The sequence below is a fragment of the Trachemys scripta genome, chromosome 7 (genome assembly GCF_013100865.1).
Source record: "Trachemys scripta elegans isolate TJP31775 chromosome 7, CAS_Tse_1.0, whole genome shotgun sequence".
Classification (NCBI taxonomy): Eukaryota; Metazoa; Chordata; order Testudines; family Emydidae; genus Trachemys; species Trachemys scripta.
Genome location: NC_048304.1, coordinates 58,408,481 through 58,431,995, shown reverse-complemented (window position 1 = coordinate 58,431,995; position 23,515 = coordinate 58,408,481). Strand labels below are relative to the sequence as shown.

The following is a 23,515-nucleotide window of genomic DNA, read 5'->3' as shown; positions in this document are numbered from 1 at the left end:
GGGGAAGTGCCCGGCTGGGGGCGCAGGGTCCGGAGGCACAGGGGCTGCCCGAAGCCGGTAGCGCTCAGGCAGCCTGGCTCTTAAACAGAGCTGGGGCGACTGGAGCCTCCAGCCCCCGGGGCTCTGTGTAACTGACACAGTGTCAGTTACACAGAGCCCCAGCCCCTGGAGGCTCTGTTTAAGAACCGGGCTGCCTGAGAGCTACCGGCTTCGGGTAGCCCCATGCCTCCGGACCCTGCTCCCCCAGCCGGGCACTTCCCCTCCCGGGCTCCGGCGGCGCAGGGTCCGGAGGCACGGGGGCTGCCCAAAGCCGGTAGCGCTGGAGCAGCCCGGCTCTTAAACAGAGCCTAAGAGGAGCAGAGCCTCCAGCTGAGGGGGCTCTGCTCCTCTTCGGCTCTGTGTAATTATACAGTGTAAGTTACGCAGAGCCGCCGGAGCCCCGGAGGGGAAGTGCCCGGCTGGGGGCACAGGGTCCGGAGGCATAGGGGCTGCCCGGGAAACCGTGATGCTGGTAGCACTGGGGCAGCCCTTNGCGCAGGGTCTGGGGGCTGCCCGGGAAACCGTGATGCTGGTAGCACTGGGGCAGCCCTTTCCCCCTGGCTGGGAGTGGGAGGGAGGAGGGGGCGGAGTTAGGGTGGGGAAGGGGCGGGGCTAGGGTGGGGAAATGGGCGGGGCCATGGCCCGTGGAGGGTCCTCTTTTTTTATTTATGAGATATGGTAACCCTAGTTTACACCAGGCTAGGATCTGGACCCATGAGTTGAAGTGATAGGAGGTTTGCCCTAATAGCTGGATAACAAGCATTTTACACCAAGGTCATGGGTGTCAAGGTGAGCTTAGTTCTGCTCAGTGTCGGTGCGGCCTGATGGCTATTCAAAGGGGTTGATGGTTACAGGCTATGTCACAGAGCTGTCATCACACATAGTATTCCTTCATTGGGCCCCTTTGTGGCAGCGTCAGCGCAGAGGCCATGAAAGGAATGGGTGCCGAAATCCATGTGGCGAAGGTGTCTGACTTTTTTAGCAACCATGCTGGGAAATTAAATCCCAGAGCTGTGGGAAAGTCGCAGTGTTTAGTCACTTGGAATTCAGCAGGGACATTTTTTCCATTTCACCTGGTTTCAAAACCCCCTCCCAACTTTGCAAGGATTGCAATGAGATGGGGATTTTACACCCAGACAGCACGCATTTTACACCTACGTCCCCTGCAAAGCCATCTCGGGCTGCTGCAGCAAAACCTTTTGCAATGATAGGCCCAGTTTTGGGTTGGTTATGGACTGTGAATTTTACTTCACTGTGCATTTGGTTACTGGTGCTTCATGTGCTTCTAATGGAGATTGAACTCTTAGCCCTAGTGGGGGTCCCGGCAGGTCAGAGCTCAGCCAGGCTGCTGGGGAAGGCATGCATTGCCATTGCCTTGGGGTAAACAGAGGACTGCAATCTCCAAGGCTGTCAATCTGCCACTTTTCACCAGCACTCCAAGTCACTTGTAGCTTAAAAACAAGCAAGACCAGGGGCCCGATTCTCAGCTGATGAGCAGCAGCCTAGCTCCATTGAAATCAGATTGCACTGCTGAGAGTCTGGCCCACTCTTTGCAAATATGTTTTCAGGCTTGTGTGGAATCTCATGCATTCAGTTCTTTCTTTATCGTTTTAGAGGATCCTTCCATTTCCTTTCTCTCCCGTTTCCTTTGCTGTGAACGGCAGCATGCTGGCCTCCTCGGCCCTCATTCTCAGCTGGCTCCTCTGTCCTTTTCTGTACAGTAAGTGTCTTCTCTTCCCCTTCCTCCTGAGGTTTCCTCTCCAGCCCCTCCACCAACCTATTTCCAGTCTTATATTACCTATTTCCTAACAATCTTATCTAATCTGCTCCTAGCCCCTCCTCCATTTCACTCCCAGGTTTTGCAATTTTTCAGCAGGCTGGCCCTGTTACTCTTATGACACTGAGATCATCCAACACAAACTTTGATATAATGTAATTGACTTTGAGAAGGTTTCCATTAGCATGGATAATAGGATCACTAGGGCAGCAGGGCTAAAGTTTTACTGCTAGCTCTTAACATCACTAGCTGGCCTGATGCAGCCCATGGAAACTACAGATCCTAGCATGCAACATTCCATCTTGTAGCAAGGGTTATTTTTTGTCAGAAAGGCTCTTTGTTCCTTGAAGAGGTTGTGTTAGGCTGCAGACAGTGCACAGGGGCCTGTGCGGTGTCACTTAGGGTGAGTGTTTTATTACAAAAATCTGGAGAGGGATACAACTAGTGATTGGTTTCGCAAGACTTTCCAGATTAACCCATGAAGACCAGAATTTTCAGAAGGGCTCAGAACTCACAATCCAAAGAGCTTGGCTCTGATATAGACACCAAAACCAGTGGCCGATTTTTCAGAAGTGCTCAGTGGCTTTGGGTGCATGTCTACACAAGTGTCACAGTGAGAGCCGCTGGTTGTTGGTCCCTTTTAAAATCGTAGCCCCAATTATGGGTGCTGAGTACTTGACAATGTGGCATTAAATGCCTACCAGGCTAGAACACTGTCTACATCAGGAAGCAGTTTGAATACAGGAGGCAAGAACGTAAACTCTTTGTTCCAAAGATTGGCATAGTATGGATGTCAAACATGTCACCTGCACCTAATTTATTGCCCCATGAATGAGAGTATTATAGCAAAATGGCCCATTTGTACAGTTAAGGGATTGGAAGATACAGTCAGTCATGGCTCGCTGCATGCCTGAGTATCCATAGAACGATCCTGCAGGCGGAAATCAGGCAAAATGTCCCACCAGAGACACTGGGGAATGTTGTCTTCAGGATCACATCCTTGGGTTCCGATTCAGCAGATCACTTAACCACGTGCTTGAATGCCATTGAAGCCAATGAGACACAAGCATGTGCATAAATGCCCTTGCTGAACAGGGATGCGTTCCCGTATCAGGGCTTGAAATATTAACTTGTGTCCCTGAGCGTAGAATCCAGTCCCAATGACAATAATCACTAATTCTCTAGTCTTTGTATAATCTGATTAAAACCTGTAGTGAAGCAAACCAGCTCCTCTTCTCCAGGTCTAACAGCGCAGCCATAGGGTCTCCTGCTGGTGTTAGCCTGTGGCATATTAAGGTAACCTGGAAACAATTGTCTTGTTTGCAGCTCAGTGGGACGATCCTTTTCATTGCACTCTTAATTCTGTTCCTATTGCTGGCCTTGGCGCTGCTTTGGTGGTTCTGGCCTTTGTGCTGCACGGTGGTGAGTATGGACTTTGATCTTCGTGGCTTAGTTTTTTCTGCTCTCTGCCAGAAGCTGGGGTTAAAAGCCTGGACAGATGTTCAATAGACAATGAGAGGAGCAGGCATGAATCGTCTTCATTTTAGGATATAAACTGATGTATCTGTATGGCCCCGATTCAGCAAAGCACATAAACCTGTGCCTGGTCCCATTGACGTCAATGGGACTCAAGTACGTGCTGAAAGTTAAGCAGGTGATTAAGAGCTTTGCTCAATCTGAAGTGAGGCAGCAGGGTCGGTTTGTTAGAGTATAGGACTAGGAATCAGAAGGTGTGAATTGCATCTCCAGGTCTGCCACCAAGCGGCAGGGTGACTTGGGCAAGTCACTTCCTCTCTCCGTGCCTCCATTTCCCACCTGTATGGAATGGGGTTAAAGATACTGGTTTTCCTAGTAGAGTGCTGTGAGATCGAGGGATGGAAAGCGCTAGATATGATGAGGATATGTGTGTGTATGCTCTTACTTCCATTGGAAATGCATTTCATATGATGGACATTTCAACTCATGGGTTAATGTTTCGCAGTAGCGTTGGACTCAAATGACCTGTTCAGTTAAGGGAAAGTTTGAACTCACAAAATCTGAGTCTATATTATGGGTGATTCAATCTGGTGTATAAGCAGGGCTGCCCAGAGCGGGGGGCAAGTGGGGCAATTTGCCCCGGGCCCCACAGGGGCCCCCACAAGAATATAGTATTCTATAGTATTGCAACTTTTTTTAATGGAAGGGGCCCCCAAAATTGCTTTGCCCCAGGCCCCCTGAATCCTCTGGGCAGCCCTGTGTATAAGCATTGGTGACTCATCTACGCCAGTTTGACCACAGTGCCACTACACTGGCTTCAGTGTCATTATTCCTGACTGCTGGCCCAGGGGAAGTGAAAAGCAAGTCAGGCCCAGTTACGTGCCAGTCTAGATGGATAGGGCTGGCTGATGATAGCTCAGTTCATCAGCAGGCAGGAGAATCTCTGCGATCCCGTCTCTAGCTGGCGGAGATCACACATACCGCACTGCATGCCAGCCATTGTCCCAAAGGAAAGGTGCCAGCTATCCTGTTCTGTCAGCGGTCTCCTGCCAGCTGATCTGTTCAGTGGCACTAAAGGTCACTGTGCAGGGAGCCAGCCCTGAATGCTGTAGCATCACTGCTGAGAGAGAGGACAACCGTAGATACAAAGATGGTCGCCCACCTAAAATTAGGCTTGGCAGAATTCAGTTTTTATTTTTTATAATGACAATGGATATCAATGTTTATTTTTAAGCTTTATTTTTATCAATTTAACTTTTCACCGATGCAGGAAACTTTTCAAAGTTGGGGGGGCAGACAATGGAGGGGAGGCAAACAATGGGCAGCGGCCAGACAATAATCCTTTAATGACAGTAGACGTTGAGATTCAAATAGTTAAAGTTTTATAACCACTAAAGCACAACTTGTCAACATCACACATCAAAATATACAAAGTAAATATCCTTAAATCAAACTCTCAGGTATCATTGTTCTCACTTTGTCTCTCTGTACATTTCAGTGATTATCAATGGTAATATTTTTTCACCGGTTTGTGTGTGCGCGGTGAAATCGACGTTTACCGATAAAAATCAAATCCTTCTGCGCCAACCTGTAATGTGAGCGCAGGGGGACAGAGAAGGACCGAGCCCAGGGGGACACAGGCTGTGACAGGGATATAAAGTGTACCTTTAACTCCGATTCTTTCCATTGCCTGCATGTCGTAGGTCATCAAGGAGCCTCCGCCACCGCCGCCCCCAGAGCCTGTAAGTATTTTATTTTTCAAACCATAATATTACTGTCTGCAGCCACTGCAATGCAGCACATTGGCTGGGAACTTGGTGGGAGTCATAATGACAACTCTGAGGCTGTCTCCTGGGATAGGGTTATCTGTGCCTTCAGGTCCATATGCACACGGATGCTCTACCTCCATGGAAAAATATCTGCATAACCCCCAGCAAGATGCCTACAGAATCACTCTTTCGGTCAGACCTATATTTTGTTCCATGCTGCTGTGCATCACGCACAAATGAAAAACCGTATTCCCAGATGCTGTGCTCAGTGCTCCAGTCCTGGCTCAGGCAAAATTGCCATTGTTCTCAAGGGGAATTTAACCTGAGGAAGGAGTAAAGGTTAGAGTCCATCATCAAGTACAAGGCAGCGAGGAGGCTGTTGTCTATTGGCTAGGTCACTGGCCCAGGACTTGGGAGACCTAGAGATTCTGTGTCCAGTTCTGCTACTGATATCACTTCCTCTCTCGCCCTTTGTGCATTTCGATCGGACGCTCTCCTCGCTGAGTGTGTGCACAATGGGGCCCTGATCTCAGGCGAGGGGGAGCATCCTGCCTGTTTCCACTCCTTACACGCACACACACAGTTAATCCGTGGCAAAAATAACTGCCTAACCCACACAAGCAGGCTGCAGTTGGCTGCTAACTTGCTGTAACTTGGCATCCATCTGAGGAGGGAACCACAGCTGCCATTTTGAGGTTGCCAAAGGCCACCATTACTGTCTTTGTGAGCCTGTGATTTGTCCCGAGCAGCAACTCTGTGGCAATTTAACGTGAGGCCTGAGGGTGGGGGAGGGAGTACTGTGGAGAGACCTTGCTGAGCCCTTCTCTGTGTCATACACATTCTGTGCACCAGCAGCAGGTGTCGGGGTCAGACCATCAGCTGGTAGAAATTGGCCCAGCTCCACTGAAATCAGTTCAATGCTCCGCAGGTGGGTTAAATTGAATTGGAGGCAATGAAGCTCCAGTAATGTACCTCAGCTGAGGACCCTGCAACATGTCTCCTGGGATGTCGGTGCAGGATCATTCACCAGCACTGAATTAGGTTAAGCGAGGAAAGAACAATGGCTCTGAAAGAGAACCCAGATCTGGACTCCTTCACATGCTGGGTTTGCTAAAAAAACAGCCCCAGTCTTTATGATGGGCCAGATCCAAGCCCCCCAAAGGTACAAAATCCAGTGTCTGATTTAAATGGTTGCAGCCTGAGCCCGTCGCTGCAAAGAACCAAACAGGGCAGAGGAGCCGGGTACAGCTGCGAGGAAAGAATGGTCCGAAGTGCGTGTTAGTGAGCTCACAGGGATTCCTTTTCTCCTGTTAGCAAGTTACAGTTCCCAAAGCACAGCTAAGAAAGGGTTTCATTTGGTGAAGTGTTGGACATAGTCTATGGAACATAGCAGCAAGGCCAGTATAATGTGCAATTCATCTCCACTGTGCCTTCTACCCCCTTAAAAAGCAGTTGTGATTTTTGAAGCTTTACGCATATTTGACTGTATATAAAAGCAGCCTGAAGAGATGAGAAGAAGGGAACAGACAGTCGGCTTTGGCTTCTCTAGGAGAAATTGCAGCTGCAGAGACAAGAGGCTTTTGTTCGCTGTCAGCACATAAATATAACATACAAAGCCAGATAGCCAGGGATAGGGCCGTAGGATGTTCACTTGTTTACATCCCATGCTGCGTGCATGAAAACAACAGCGATCACTCTCCTTCTTTCCCGCAGGAATCAGATGATGAAGATGGATTGCCAAAGAAAAAGTGGCCAACCGTGGACGCATCTTATTACGGAGGCAGAGGTGTTGGTGGAATTAAGAGGATGGAGGTATCAGGCGCTTTTGTTTCCTGCGTCGCAGTAAACAATCAGAACCTTTTTAATTGAAAACCACGGCAAGACATTTTTAAAATGCTTTTTACAGAGTTATCATGATGGAATAGGGAGGTTGGTTTTTAATTAGGACCCATCTACCTAATCACACCTGCCAGCCCAGGAGTCAGCCATCAAGCTGCCATCGTTTGCATCGTGCAATTAGTTGTGTCTGGAAGTATTAGCGATTGCAAATTTGCAGGTTGAGGAATGGGATGAGGACCAAACAGTTTCACTTTATTGGATCAGATCCTCATCTGGTGTAAATGGGTCTTGTACTATAACTTCAATGGAGTGTGGCCAATTTATACCAGCTGAGGGTCTAGCGCTAATTGGCCAAATTGAATAGAAGTAATTGCTCCTTAGCTCAGGGGTTAGGATTTTACAATCAGGCACTGAAACCTGATGCACAGTTTACCATGGGAGATTCTGACTCTTGAAATCAAGTGGCTAAGTAGCCGCATAGGGCAAATCCTGCCCTGGGATGCATTCACACAGTTCCCATTGAGGTCAGTTGGAACCCAAGGGCAGAATCATAAAACTGTAGGGTTAGAAGGGACTACAAAGGTCATCTGGTCTAATCACCTGCCAAGATGTGGGATTTGTTGTGTCTAAACAAACTTGCAGGTTTAAACTAGTGTAAATGGTGGATTCTCTGCAACTTGAAGTCTTTAAATCATGATTTGAGAACTTCATCCTCCTTTTGAAAACTTCCAGTGGAGGAGCTTCCACGACCTCCCTAGGCATCTGTTCCACTAGACTACTGTTCGTACAGTTAGGAAGTTTTTCCTGAGATTTAAAAAAGGTAATCTTCCATTATTGACATGAATTGAGATGTATTATTAAGGGAAATCCAGCCCTCTCCTATGCACTTATGGAGAGTCCTTTGCTGAGGAGCCTAGTCTAGTAAACTACGACTGACTGCCCACCAAGTCTGAGAGCTACTGCTCACAAGAACCCTTCAGGGCTCTTCCTCATTCCTGGATACTTTTGTCACCTCTAAGCTGGAGGGCTGCAGTGCCCTCTTGGGGCTATTGGTGGAGACCACTCAGGAACGTTAGCTTCTCCCCTGCCATGGGAGACCATTCGTGGCATTTGTGCTGACAGAAGATGCAGACTCTGGCAGATTGCTGCCGGGCTGTTTTCAATGCAAGATCTTTGACTCTGGAACCTTGATAGACCATGTCTGATGACCTTCAAGGTCTAGTGCAAGATGCATCTGACTACCCTAGGTTTCACCCAAGTAAAGATTTGGATGGGAGGCACCTGCTGGCTAAACAGCTGGCTGGGAAATTGGGTGAGGAATTGATTTTTTGGAGTTTCCTCTTTATGGTGATTGTTGGTAATTAATTAGGGGATTTTCCTTCCTCACTAGTTAGTGGCTGCATGTCATGATGGATTGTTGTGACAGTAATTTTGCTTTCAAGAAGGTCAGTTCTCCCAGAGGCATGAGCAATGGGTGCATGTTTCACAAACACTGATAGAAACTAGATTAAATAATAGACGTGTCTAGTTAAGATGTATGCCAGCACTGCTCACCGAAGCTTCTGCATTCACAATGTGCTCTTACTACTTCAGGTGAGGTGGGGAGACAAAGGATCAACGGAGGAAGGGGCCAAATTAGAGAAGCCCAAAAACGCCGTCATCAAATTGCCAGAGCAGGAGTATGAGCCATGGGAGCCCAAGCCAAAGAAACACAATGTGAGGAAGCCACCTTCCCAAAGGAAGTGGTACACTCCAATCAAGGTAATGTGTCTGCACATCAGTTTTAAAGCATGCGTTGTTAACCAGGCATGTTACCACGGACAGGTTCCTGAGCACAACATTTCTCATGGTTGGCTGTGGGGTGGGAGAACTATTGTAGGGGTCCCCATTTCTGAGACTAGACATCTCACTAGACAACAAAGGCTTGGGTAACGTCTTTGCCCCTCTGCACTGATTGGATTCCAGCATGAAATCCCAGAATCTGTTCTCAGGACAGCACTGGCTCGGCGATGCACACCCAAGAGGGGGCAGACGATGTAGAGGCGGTGGGAAAGACGGCAGTGTAGTTACGGCCCTGAACTGGGACTCACAGATTTCAGCTCTCTTCCTGCCCAGCTGTGCCAAAGATGCAGTATGCGCCTTGGCAAAGCCAGTTAGGGTCAGGTTTTTGAAGGTCTTCAGGCACCTAACGGTGCAGAAAGATACCTCGGAGGCTTTTCAAAAGCACCATTGAAATCAGTGGGAGTCAGGTGCCTGTCTGCATCTCTAGGTTTCTAAACACTTTTAAAATCTTAACCTGTCTCAGTTGATGCTGCTGCTGATAATGCATCTTTAACTCGCAGGGTTGGTTCACTGATATCCATGTCCTACATTGAAATCCTCAATGGAAATGGCCAGTGAATTTCAAAGTGTTATGAAAATTAAATAAGCGATCGTCTTTTGGATGCTTATCTATGCCAAGTCTGTTCTCTTCTCCTTTATGGGTCCACCCATCATTAGACTTCCACAAGCTTCTTTGGTTCTTCGTCAAGTCTTTTCTTTAATGCTGTCTAACCCCGTTCACCTAACTGAACCTGCTGATCTATGTTAATTGTTCATATTAAACCAGATGCATCCTTGATATAACTCCAGTCGGATGGATTTGTTCCATTGTGTGCAATGGCTGGTTCCCCTAGGCACTCAGTATTACATTGATGGGCATGCTATAAATACACAGACAGATAATAATGAGTATACAAAGAGCAGCGGCCTCCGGGCCAGCCTGTATGCCGATGGTTAAACACACAGTAATATCACAGCAAGTCGACTGTCGTTTAATTTCACATTGTTCTCTCAAGCATTGTTGGTCATGTCACGTATGTTTGATTCCAGGGCAAACTTGATGCGTTGTGGGCTCTGGTTCGACGAGGCTACGATCAAGTCTCTCTTATGAGACCACAGCCAGGGGATAAGGTAAGTTGTCATGGACGCACTGTCATGTCGATTCTTTGTTGTTGGCAGTAATGCTCATTTTTTCCCTCTTCTTGAGAGCTTGTCTCTCTCTGGATTACCCTGAGGGTAAAATCCATCACTAGTTCCTGAGGTTTAACGATGAGCTAAAATGTTTGCAGTGGCATCTGTTTAAAAGCATTGCCCCTAATGGTCAATCACTGTCTCTCTGGTGCTGTCCTTTGAGCAGAGGCAGGTAGAGACTGGGTCATTTGAAGATGCCGATTCATCTCTTGACTGATGTTACTTCTCCATGATGCTTTTTCTTGCCTTCACTTCCGTAAGCAGAGATGCACTGGAATCAGGGGTTGGGTTTTTTCATTTGTGCACTCGAATAGATTGTTGTGTTCTAGTTTAGTGCAGAATAGTAAGTGTTAATAGATATTGGATCCTGCATACCAATGGCTCACAAAATGTTTTACTCATTCAATAGCAGAATTAAATGACAGGTAAGAGAAATCATAAATCACACAGCGTCCCACCCTTCTGGGAAAATTCCCTAGAATTGAACAGAGAATAACCTTCCTGTGGGATTATAGTGCTGGGCTATAGTTCTCTGCCACAATCCATAAGTGGCCTTTAAAACTCTAGAGAGAGGATCTCCTGCTTTGTTCAGTTCCATGGGCCAGATCCTCAGCGGGTGTGAATCACAGCTATGCCAATATGCACCAGCTGAAGATCTGGCACTATAGGATGTATAGAGTATAATTTCTGAAGGACCCTGTTGGTTTCACCCCTGTTACATTCTGTAGGACTTTTCTGTAAGACAAGCAGGCCTCTGCAGGAATGATCCACACAGGGGATGTTTGCACTCATGGGTTTTCCTTCTTGTGGAAGTGACAGGGAGTTCCCATACCCAGATCTTGCCACCAGCCCAGGTTATTGACACAGGTGCCCTGTGCCAGCATACTGCCTCCTGGTTTCCTTGGCAGCAGTTTAGTCAGGACCAGGCACCATCAGGCCCTGGTACAGTAATACCAGCTCTGGCAGGGATCTAATGAGGGGAACCGCTGCCCAGACACTGGCTGCTCCTCGCGTGGGCCCTCCCACCCTCTGATCTGGATTTGTGCAATGGAGCTTTAGATGGGCTGCGAGGAGAAGACTGTGAAGCTATTTCTCCCCGTTTCTGTGCCCCTCTCGGGCCAGCGGGGGCCCCCCCCCCCGCTCTCAGTGGGAGTGTCTGGGTGGGAGTTGCTGAATCGGGCAGCCGAGTTATATCCAGTGCAATAGTAATCTGCAAGTGCCTGTCACAGGGGCTGAAGTGGCCTCATGCTGGGCTTTCACACATAGGTGAATTTCACCCTTAGTAATCGACAGAAAAGGTGGCTCCGATTTTCTTTTAAAGCCAATTAGGTGCATCCCGCCTGCTCATAGCAAGATGCTGCTGTGCCCTGGACCAGGAACAGCTGAGCTCTCCCGCATCAGTATTTAGTCTTCAGCGTTCTCCACTTTTCCTTTGTGCCATAAATGAAACTCAGCTTCCTACGCTGCTCTGTAAAATTGCCTTTTAACTGGTTTACCAGGCAGCGTTTCCTTAGGCAGCTGCACTAGAGTCACTTATTTACTTCTTAAGCACGGCCCTGGGCTTCTGAATAGACCATTGAGGCCCAGCTGTATTTTGATAGCAGGCACATTGTATGGTAGGATTCTATCCTCCACCTTCCCTTGTGCTGCTGGTAGGTTTCTATCCATGCAGAGCACAGTCCTGCCACTGTCAGAGCAGTCAAGAAACATGCAAAGGGCTGACTCAAAACAGGGATTCTCAGTTACTTGCCTACAACCCTGCTGTGTGCAGAAGGAAAAGAAACCAGCAAAGAGACTATTTAAAATGGAGCGAGCTGAAGGATTGTTGTATTCGGGGGAACATTAGAAAATCAACCGTGCATCTGGGGAAATAGGCTGGAAAGAATCTCATTGAGTTACATTCAGTGGAAGAATAAGGATCATCTCTGTTCTGTGGGCTGTGAAATTAACTATCGCTGAAGAATGTTGAAAGGGAAACAAGAAAATGACTGGGCATGGGTCTGTTTTCCGAAAAAGGCACTGGCGGAAGTTGCATCTCAATCCCTTTATTTCATTGCAAGAGCCAGCACTGCAGGGAGCAATATTATTGTATATTATTTGTGTTCCAGTAGCTCCTACGAGCCCCCAACCGAGATGGAGATCCCATGCAAAAATATACACCCAGCCCCTGACCTGAAGAGCTTACAGCGTTGCAGGACTTTTCATGTTGATAGACGTTGTGTAAACCTCTACCACGCAAGCTAAAGGAATGACACAATTAGATGTGAGTCAGTAGCAGGCTCTTAACTTCACCTGAGCCAGCCTCTAGAGGGAGACATGGTCATTCTCTCATTCTTATGCACACTGACAGTGCTAAACCGATGTTCTCATTTCATGCTCCCCCAGCTTGTAGGATGCGCTTACCAGCCATCACGGTTAGAGCTGGTCTGAATTTTCTAAATTTGAAATTTTTCACAAGAATTTTGACAAAATCCTGCTCCCTCCTGCCCCGCATTTTGCTGTGTTTCCAACTCTCCTGGCTTTATCCCGAGTCTCACGGTATTTGGTGTTTTTCTTTAAGCCTCAGCTCCTGGAGTCAAGTGATTATGCGAGAATCTTGGTTTCCTTGTTTAAAAAAAAAAAAGAATAAATTTCTAGCCTTTGTGGTGGCAGAGAAAAGCTTGAAAACACGAGCCCTACAAGCTCAATACCCAGCAGGGAAAAAGAACACGACATTGACTATTGGTTTAAAAAAATGTCATGATTTTTTTAGCCAGCCTTGTGATTTTGGGAGGCTTGGGGTTGGTAATGCTGTGTTTTGTGAGCAGCTTGAATCACGATGTTGTGTCTTGAATGCACAAAACCAGCTTGGACTTTGAAGGAAGATTGAAGGTTTCTGTCCGTCAAAGATCTAACTGAATGCACGAGGCGTGAGTTTCTGGCCACTGGGGTGTGTGAAACACGGGGATATTTTTTAATTCAAAAAGGAAAGTGTTTTGCATTTTATTTTAAATTTTCAAAAAGCAGCCAAATTTCCCCCTCCTCCCCCCCAAATCCTTCTTTTAATTGAAATTGTAGGGTTCTGTTGGGGGGTGTTTTGTGACCTTGTGTGGTTCTTTTGTTGAGCAAAACAAATGTGGTTTTCCAATTTTCCAGTTCCATTATTCCTCGTAGGCTTTGTCTGCACTTGGAGCCGAGTGTGTAATTCCCAGCTCCCGCAGACATTGCTCCTCCTAGTGCACTAAAGCTAGCAGTGGAGCTGGGGGGAGCACAGGCGGCAGCTTGGGCCAGCTGTCTGAATTGGGGCGACGGAAGCTCCTTAAAAGTGGGGGAGTCACTGGTGCCCGAACTGTGGTCCTGCCCCTCCACGCCACCCCTTATCCCTGAGTCCCTGCCCTTGCACCACCCCTTCCCCTGAGGCCATGCCCTGCACCACCTCTTCCCCCCAAGACCCCATCCCCCACTCAGTCCTTTTTGCCCCCTCCCCCCAGTTGCTTGCCCTTACGGCCAGTAAAAAGTGATGGGGCCATGACTCCCTGGGCCCCCCTGTTCTGGCACCCCTGGTCTGAGTACAGTGCAGCCTGAGCCCCTGGGTATGTACTCGGCTGACTAGCCCCAGCCACTTCCTGTACTATCCCAGCGACGCTGCTATTTTTAGTGTGCTAGCTCCAGCGGAACTAGCCTGGGTACATCAGTGCAAGTTGGGAACTGCCATTCTTGGGAAACTGTTGAAAAAATTACAAAGAAATAAAATGTCATGGCAGAGAGAATAAAAAAATGTTCTTTTTTTTGCGGGGGAGGGTGTTATGAAAAATGGCTTTTTGACTCAACAGAAATTTTCTCGAGGAAATTTCCATTTTCACCCACATTTTTCAGTTTTTTGTCGAAAAATTGAAAACATAAAAAATGTTTCAGCATTTTCATGAAAAGCTACAAAAAGTTTTAAAAAAGAAAAGTTGATTCCCTCCTCCCCGCCCCGCGCCCCCCCCCCCCCCCGCCCGGAAAATACACTGCATGTTTTAATGAGTCCCTGGCTTTTTTGTGGCTTGTCTTACAACTCCCACGGCACAGAGGGTGCCCGGATCAACAGACTTGATCTTGCCGGGCTCGTGCTTAGACATTGCAGCTTGGGCTCTGAGGCCTAGGGAGGGGACAGGAGTCAGAGCTAGACTCCAACCTGAGCCGCAGCTTAAAAGTGCTATCTACACAGCTGTGTTTAGCACCAATGTGCGAGCCCCTTAAGCCTGAATCTGTTGAGCTGGGTTGGCGGCTCGCTGCCGCTGGCTTTGTAGACGAACCTGAGGGGAACATATTAGGCATCACCCCTGGTTGGCCAGTTCACTGTCCCATCCATGTGGCCCTCTTCCTCTCCTCCCTGTTCTGGCAACGCCGGAACCACCAAGCAATTACCAAATCGCCAGCCCCAGGCATTCAGAAATCATGAGTTGGGTCATGAGATCAGCTTACCACTCATGCGATTTTTTTAAAATTAAAAATCTGTGGGAGGTAGGTTTATTTGCCTGGTCTCTTTTGAGCCTTGTTTGGGGAAGCTGCCCACATCAAAGCGTGCGTGAGCATCTTTAGGGACAAATTCAAGGTGACAGCTAAGGCAGAAATACAGAGCGCCCCGCTGGCTGCTGGGAGGGGACTTGCCGCCTCCTCTGAGAACCCAGCTGCCTCTCCATTCTCCTCCTCCTTCCACACTATCCAGTCTCCCCATCTGGCCCAGTCCCTACAGTCACCCGCCCCCACATTTTCCCATCCCTTTCCCTTTACAATATCCTACCCCTGAGGCTTTCCCTCTGCTCCCCCCCCCCTTCCCCTCCCCCCCCCTCAAGCAGCCTGGTGCCCCCCCCCACCTGCAGTCTCAGATCCCCTGCCAAGGATCCCTGGGGTGGTGGGAGCCCCGCCCCACAGCCCCATTCCTCAATATGGTTCCAAAGCGGTGGCCGGCCCTCTGCAGTCATAGCAATAGAACACGTCTGTGGGAATCAACCCTGGCCTCTTGGTACTGAACAGGTTTCGAAGCGTCCCAAGAGGAATCAGCATCTTCTTAAGAAAAATCCTGGTGCTGGGTGATCCAATGGCACTGAGTCAAACCCATCCCTGCTGTAACTGCACAGACTTAGACTGGGGATGAATTTATCCTTCCTCTCCTAAGATCAGTGAGCAGAGTGGCACAGTCCTGGAGTGACCACAGTGGCAAAAAGCCAAGTTTGCTGCTTGGGGAGATGAATGATTATAACACATCCCTGTATTCCAGTAGCACCTAAAGGCTCCTGCCGAGATCAGGGCCTCATTGTGCCAGGTGCTGTGCGAACACATGGAGCGGCTCCTTAGCTGGTGGGAATGGTCATAGCAAAATGGAGCTAAGCCCAGGTCCACCAGCTTAGCCTCTTCTTCGGAAAGAGAGAGATCCCTTGCCCCACGGAGTTCACAGTCAATATAGAGGAGACAGCCAAAGAAGTGGCAGAAAGGAAGAGCTATCCCCATTTCACAGGTGGGAACTGAGGGTCCCTCTGCCTGAAGCATCCATTGCTGAATGCACAGCTCACCCGAGTTTCCTGCCAGGAGCTCCTCTTCCCTAGGAATCGGACAGCAAGGGGGAAACACATGCATGGTGTCAACCCCTCATTACCAGACAGGCCGTTGGTTGTGGGTGGTTCTCTAGAGGCAGAGGAGGGAACAGAGTGTGTATGGTTTAGGATCACTCTGGGGCTTTCCTCAGCAGTCTGGCCACAGAGGGGCCCTGCTGCTGGGTTTGTAGTTACGTTATTTTAGTGCTGGTGAAAGGTGCCGGCTTGACAGCCCTGGGGACGGAGATCCTTCTGATCCACATAGCTGGGAGTGCCAGCTGGCCTTGTCAATGAGGAGGCGGCATGGCCCTGCAAATAGGGCATCAGAGTCAGGGTGCTTGGGTCCTATTCCTCACTGTCATTGATTTGCTATTTGGCCATGGGCGGCTTGCTCTGTGCCTCAGTTTCCCCACCCAGGGCCGGTGCAACCACTAGGCAAACTAAGCGGCTGCCTAGGGCGCCATGTGGTTGGGGGTGGACAAAAGCACGCTCTGGGGTGGCGGTGGAGTGGAGGTGAGCTAGGGCAGGGGGGCGCGGGGAGGGCCGGCTGCAGCAAGTAAGTGGGGGGGGCGCGGCACACAGGGGACCCGCTCCCCGCCCCAGCTCACCTCTGCTCCGCCTCCTCTCCTGAGCACACCGCCTCGCTCTGCTTCTCTCCCTCCCAGGCTTGCGGCGCCAATCAGCTGTTTGGCGCTGCAAGCCTGGGAGGCGGGAGAAGTGGAGCAGCGACGGCATGCTCGGGGAGGGGAGGAGCAGAGGTGAGCTGGGGTGGGGAGTGCCGCACAGCTCCCTGGGCTGCGGGGGAGCTGCTGCGGGGAGGGGGAGCCTCAGGGCGGGGGCGGCGGCTCAGGGGGGGGGGGGATGGGGAGCTGCCGCAGGGCTCGGGGTGGGGGCAGAGCAGAGGTGAGCTGGGGTGGGGAGCTGCCACACAGCTCCCCGGGCCAGGTTTAGGCGAGCTACCGTGGGGGGGGCCTCCGGGCGGGGAGTGGGGGGTGGGAAGCTGCCGCAGGACTCGGGGAGGGCGCAAGGTGGAAGTTTTGCCTAGGACGTGAAACATCTTTGCACTGGCCCTGTCCCCACCTATAGCATGGAGAGAAGGACACCCCTGTCCTTGGAGAGCATGAGGGGGGGGGGGGGGTGTTACATTAATGTCAGCAAAGGCATAGAGCACTGTTTCCCCTGCAATTCACACATACTGCTCTCGATCTGCAGGAGGAGCATTCAGAGCAGCCCCACGGGTCTGATCTTTCTTGCTCCTTGTGTACTCATCTACACCACTGTGAAGTGGGTGTGAAACATCACGACTGGTGCAAGGCAGGAGAGGAGGGGATCTCCTATGGGCTTTGCACAAGTGTCCAGGATGCCCCAAGGTGTGGGAGAATCCAGTCCCCTCCGAGGAATCCACTGGTCTCCTTTGGGATGGGGCAGCTGGTGGAATAGGGTCCCGCTGCAGGCGGTTTCCCATGGGACCTGCAGAGCCAGCAATGGTAACTCTGACGTCCCCGCCCCCTCCTGGAGGAGATCAGAATGGGTGGGGTTGGAGGGGCAAGTAGTTGGAGAACAGTACTGTTCCCTGCCCCCGCTCTCCTGCATATGGTGCCATACCGGTCATTGCGGGAGGGGGGTAAACTAGAGCAACCTTGGGGGCTGCCCTAGCCTGCACCCGGGGTCATACCAGCTCCCAGCAGCCCCTGGGTAGGGGAGGAGCCAGCCATGCACCCTTAACAACTGTGCTGGCATCATGGGTCTGTGTTCCTGAGCTGGGGATGTTACAGATGTTGGCTCCCCACCCCCTTCGCTCTGGGATGAAGGCGAGGTGCCCAGTCCAAGGGCCAGCTTAGTTGCTGCTTTCAGCAAATCCACTCTGGTTTGCAGTTCAGCACATGCTGTGCCAGGAAATTCTCCGCAGCTCGGTTTACCAAAAACCTCGGCTGAAAAAAAAGAGGCATTCTTTTCCCCCAGCCGAATGGCTCTGGTTTACTTGAAGCTTTTAGAAAATGATCTTATTTTTGTCTCTGAAAATTACCTGCAAGGAGGTGAAATCTTACACCAGACTGGCCACATCCTGCCCTCACTTACACCTGGGGTGACCCCAGTGCCTTCTGCTGTGAGTCAGTGAGCCTTCCCCAGCATTAGCCAGCAGTTTGCATATTCAAGGTTCATCCCAGGGGAAAGGAGTTAGCAACTGACTTCACAGGAGAACCTGAAAGCTGAATTTAGCCTGGATTTGTCTCATTCCTCAAAATCAGAGGAACACTTCACAGGCATCAAAGGCTGGCTGGCTAGGAATATAGTAACTGGCAGCCAGGACTCCTGGGTCCCATTCAGAACTTAGCCATTGACTCCCTGTGTGAACTTGAGGCCAGTATTTTAAACAGTGGCCTGAGATCTTGTGAGTGTCACTAACTGGGTCCCTGACTCTGTCCACCAAGGAGTGGGTTACAAAGGGGCCAAGCCCCCCACTGACTTGGATGGAATGGTGCTTGCAGAGCATTTCAGGGACTCAGGCCAAAAAGGGCAGTTGCTTTTGCTGGCTTTAACTGCTCTGTGCCTCAGTTTCCCCACCTGTAAAATGGTTACGGGATGATGGCAGGCTTATTTAGTTAATCGCTATCAGGCACTTAGGACCCATCAGGTGAAAGCTGCTATAGAAAGACAAAGGATTATTAATTGCTAATAATTATTTCCAGGCTGCTACCCAAGGGTGGTCAGCAGGTTGGATCCAGCCTGTGTCTGGTGGCAGCACATGCCTGTCAGGCCTTGCTGGCTGCCTGCAGGACAGTGCTGTTTGGAGCTCATTCTAATTAGCTCTTTTTAAGTCCCAGGAATGGCCTTTAATGGGATTGGAGCCTGATTTCCTGCCCCTTGCTGGGCGACACGCTGTAGCTGCCCCAGTAGCGATTGGCAGAGCTACACAAGGTGCTGGAACTGCAGAGTTTGCATCTTTCAGACCCCATTCATCAGAGAACTCTGCCTGGATCTGGGGCTTGCTTTCTTACCGTAACCTTTGCGGAGCCAATTACTTTCATAAGCTGCTGAAAAATTAAAGAGACAGGAGACGCCGCCTGCCACGATAGGTGATCTCGCATTGTCAGTTCCAATGAGCGTGTGGAGCCCAGGTAACTTTTCGCAGTGGTGACCGATATCTGTAATGCTGGGCTCAGCTGTAACAGGCACCGTGGGAAACAAAGATACACAGCGCATGGCCAGTTGCCCAAGTGCTGCCACAGCTGTGCAGATGTGCTGCGCTCACAGCTAGAAACATCTCATTTGTGACCTAAGGAGTTTCCTGTCCTGCAGGGAGCTCCCACTCTTGCACCACTTCTCTCAGGCCCTCTTATATGATTTCTGACTTGGAAAAGGAATCCACAAGTAGGCTTGGCAGCATCTATCTGTCCTGGGTATATCTGGAGCTAGCCAGCTCCAGAGCCCAAAAGCACTCTTCAGAATAACAGCTCACAGCTGAACCTGCTGCCTGCATTCTAGGGCGAGAGAACAGAACCAGGGCTGCATCTACGCTGACAGCAGCACACCCCAGGGGAAGGCAGGCTGCATCCACATTTGTCACTGTGGTGTGTGGCTACACACGGCAGTGAGTGGCTCTGCCAGGGGCAGGCAGCGGGGAATAGCTCAAAAATAGCATCGTAGCTGTGGGAGGCACTGCTTGGGCATGTACAGAGCCCATGTAGGATATTTGTCTTCGGATTCAGAGGCTTAGGGCACCCTACTCTCCTAGGCCGTGCCTCACCGTCTACACTGCTAGCTGGGCCCAGCACAGCTATACTGTACGCACTACCCCAAAGCATGAGCCAGAAGGGAGGAACTTGTGGGTGAGGCGGTGTGCTTGGAGACCCCAGTTCAGTGCCTGGCTCAGCCACAGACTCCCTGTGTGACCTTCACTTCACGCCTCCATCCTCCCTTGCGGAACTGGGATAATAAAATATCCCCGGAGCGCCGAGAAGATCATCCCATTGAGAATGCTTGTGAGGCACTCGGTTACTTCGCAGAAGGGGCATGTAAACAGCGAGGAACCACACTCTGTCTTTTTAAACCTCTGCTAGCGTTGTGATCTTTATAATACCCAATGGGCCTCACTATGAGGAGCCAGCAGACCGGACTCTGAATGCCCCCAAACAGCTGGGCTGTGGAGTAGGACGGTCCCTTATTAACTAGATCCCCTCCACACTTTAAAACTTCTGCTAGCATCGAGAATCCCCAGTAGCTCATTGGGTCCCAGCAGGCCTGCACTGCAACTGTACAATCTTACGCCTGCATTCTTTAGTGCAGCACACACCAGCAATAGTGGGTCTGATCCTGAGCCCATTGATATGAATATAAAGACACTCCCACTCCGCACCACTTGACTACAGCAGGCTTTAGAGCGGGCCTATGAATCAAGACACTCTGGGGCCTGATTTTTAACAAAGCTAAACTCATAAATGCATGTGCATCTGCGCACCACATGCAAATTAGGTATTGGCACAGGCATATGCCCAGTTATGCATCTCACTGGTCACACAAAGTACCCAGCGCAGATGCATAGTCATAGTAATTGCATGTGCAAATTAGGTGCACAATTACACCTGCATTCATGTGCACACATTCCCAAATGCGAAAAAGACCCTCCGTTTAGAATGACAATCCCGCAGAAACGGAGTTCCGTTTATATCGGCAAGGCTAGCCTGTGGGTGTCTTTTTCAATACACTGCTGGGGTTGCAAGTCCCTAAAACTTGCCTGGCCAGTTTTGCATCCAGGCTCTGTAAAATTTATAGATTGGTGTGATCTGAGGTCATATCTATAGCCTGGGTTGGTGACAAATGCTGTCTGGTTTTTGTTTGCATTTCTGTGTTGCCTTCCAGTTGAGGCTTTCAAAGTGCAGCGTGGCCTAGTGGCTAGAGCAGGGGAGTGGGACTTAGACAATCTGGGTTTTATTCCCTGTGGGGGAGACCTTGAGCCAATCACTTCACGACTCCGTGCCTCAGTTTCCCAGTATGTAAAATGGGGATAATGCTATCGACCTCCTTTGTGAAGCAGTTTGAGATCTACTGGTGAAAAGCTCTAGATAAGAGGTTTCTAACAATCAGAGCAGTGAAGTTCTGGAACATGTTTCCAAGGGGAGCAGTGGGGGCAAAAAACCTAATTTGTTTTAAGACAGCTTGATAAGTTTATGGAGGGGACAGTACAATGAGGTTGCCTACTATGGCACATGGCCCATCCATGAATGTTATTAGCAAATATCTCCAGTGGCCGGAGATGGGACACTACATGGGGAGGGCTCTGAGTGATAACAGAGAATTCTTTCCCAGGTGTCTGGCCAGTGAGTCTGGCCCACATGCTCCAGGTCTAACTGATTGGCATACAGTATTTGGGATCAGGAAGGAATTTCCCCCCAGGTCAGATTGGCAGAGACACTGGGGGCTTTTCGCCTTCCTCTGCAGCAAGGGGCACGTGACACTTGTTGGTATGAACTAGAGTAAATGGTGGATTCTCTGTCACTGGAAGTCTTTAAGTCATGATTTGAGATCTTCAGTAACTCAGCCAGAGGTTAGGGGTCTGTTACAGGTGTGGTGGGTGAGGTTCTGGGGCCTGTGATGTGCAGGAGGTCAGATGATGTGTCTAGAGAAACTGGGCCTGAATCTCCAAATGATACTTAGCTGAACCTGGGCCCAGTTTTATTTATTTATTTAGTTGGACTCTTCCTGGCTGTTTTGCTGCTTTACTTTCCTGTTGATCTCCGTTGGCCAAGGAACTTCCCGCTGGGCCTGATCCTCAGTCACTGAAGGCAGCATTGGGCCCTGTGTTTTCAGAATCCTGTTTGATGGTGTGAGGCACAAGGAGGAAAATGACTGCTCCTTTGATGTTAGTAAATGGAGCAGCAGCACGTGACCTCATCAGCAGGGCTCCATGAGCAGCAAATGGGGAAGCCAAGTTGTTCTTTAGGTTCTGTGGAGTGGGCCTCAGGCGAGCTGGATCCAGTTTCTAGCATTGAAACAGCCCTCGGGCCAGTCAATTTTCTCTCTCTGTAGACGGGAGCTAATTCTTCCCCCACCCTTTGTCTCTTTAGGTCCTGACTCGGGAAAGCACGTAAGCATGTGCTACCCAGAACAGGGATGCTTTCCTGAACTGGAGCCTTAATTATAAGGCAGGACAGTCTCTTACTATCTAGGGCGTGTCTAGACTAGGACGATTGGGTGTATTTTGAAATGTGTTAGCCAGAGCCCTGCTCTCAGTTGTGGCAAATAGGTGCAGCTGTAATGTAGATGACCAATAATAATGTGTTGGGTGGAAATGCTCACATTCCCTTACAGATCGCCTGCGAGCTGGTAGGCACTGGACATTCACCATCTTTCATTTTTCTATTTGAATTTACCTTAGGTGCTTCTATGGTTTCCCTCTACTGTAGTATCTGAGCTCCTCGTAATCTTTAAGGTACTTATCCTCACAGCACCCTTCTGAGATCGGGACCTGCCATTATCCCCGCTTGTGTTCTGTGAAACCAGCTCCGTTCATTTAGGAAGAGGCCCAAGATGAGAACAAACAGTTAAGAAAGGAGTGAAATGGACTTATTTTTCAAATGGGGGGGGCAGCGCAGGATCACATCTTCCTTGTTAGATACCAGCACCTACTTTAGCGTTGGTGTTTAAAATTACCTCATTCCAGTCCACTTCTGTTTATCATACCATTTCATAATTGGCAGATTGCAATGGCTGGGAGCACCTCCCCGACCATCAGAAAATCATTATCCAGGAGAAAATACTTCTTATGTTAGGAAGTATTTAAAACACCCAACCTCTGGGTGGACAGGGTTAAAAAACCCCAAACCATTTGTGGTGATTATTTTTAATGCTCCAAGTTGAGACATAAAAACTGAAAATGCAAAAAAAATTATTAAAAGCGCAATCAGCAACGAAGTTGCAGCTATTTTAAACCTCTCGCATTTCCCTTTATGTTTGATAAGCCTTTCTGTCCTTTAAACACAGAATCAAAGCCCCAGCCGTGAATGTAGTAGTTTTCTTTAGTAAGAGTTATTCCAATCCAGGCGTACTTGGTTGAAGTGACAAGGAGTTTCACTGCTCCACTAATTTCTAACCCTAACGCTACGGGGCAATCAGTGCAATTGCAGGGACAGCGGAGAGGGTTTTAATGAGCCGTGGCGTGTTCAGCCCACAGTCAGCATGAAGCGATGCAGTGCAAGGAAGCTTTTGGCAAACACTGATTCACATAGATTGTGGTTCCTTGAAACCGCACGCTATCGGCCCGATCCTGACGCCATGCCTAGGCAATGTGAACAGCAGATGTTCAGCACCTCTTTGGATCAGCTCCTTCCTTGTAAAATGATTACACCCAAAACGATTTTGGTATCTGATCCAAGAATTAATCAATTTAAAGTAACCCATTCATCTCAGTGGACTTTGGATCAGGCTCCGATTGTATATTTTTATTTGAATTTTTAGGGAGCAAGGTTCAGATGCTGCCAGCTGGAGGGTTCTTGTTCCCTTAAATCACTGTTCACTAAAGTTTCCCAAGAATTAACTTCTTAACATTAACTTAGGACCCACAAAGGTCAAATGGCTGAGACCTCCCATTGATTTCATTGGGCTTTGAATTTGGGCTTCCGTTCCGTTAAATTGATTCTGTGAATCAGCTTATGCATCCAGTCTCAAATATCTCATGCTTTGTAAGTTGATGTGTTCATTTTATTTTTAACAGTTACCTGTTCTCTTTTTCTTTGGGGTTGGTAGATAATATTGAGTCACCGTTTGTGTTCTTTTGACCTGCCTATTTGTGCTTTCAAACACAAATATCAATGCCATTTTATTTGTTAAAAAGCAGTTTATAGAAAGTAAAGATGAATGTAGACATGCTGTGCATATAAAATAAATGTACCCTCGGTAAAAACCCATTGACATCAATGAAGATAAAATAGTGATGAATTTGGCCCATTTATTTATAGAGACCCAAATGAAATTACATTATTCTCAGTTGTTAATTTCTTAAAAGTAGCATTTTGGTTGTTTTTTTAATTATATTTATACAGATTATACAG

General features: G+C 49.1%; 1 protein-coding gene across 1 annotated transcript in view; it reads left to right on the top strand.

Moving 5' to 3' along the window:
- The window catches only part of ANTXRL (ANTXR like), an 85,674-nt gene that overhangs the window by 49,964 nt on the left and 12,195 nt on the right, over positions 1 to 23,515 (top strand). Inside the window, exons 13-17 of the mRNA XM_034775893.1 lie at positions 3,143 to 3,238; positions 4,996 to 5,034; positions 6,775 to 6,873; positions 8,494 to 8,661; positions 9,772 to 9,852. Coding sequence (XP_034631784.1) covers positions 3,143 to 3,238; positions 4,996 to 5,034; positions 6,775 to 6,873; positions 8,494 to 8,661; positions 9,772 to 9,852 — 483 coding nt within the window. The remainder of the gene's footprint in view (positions 1 to 3,142; positions 3,239 to 4,995; positions 5,035 to 6,774; positions 6,874 to 8,493; positions 8,662 to 9,771; positions 9,853 to 23,515) is intronic.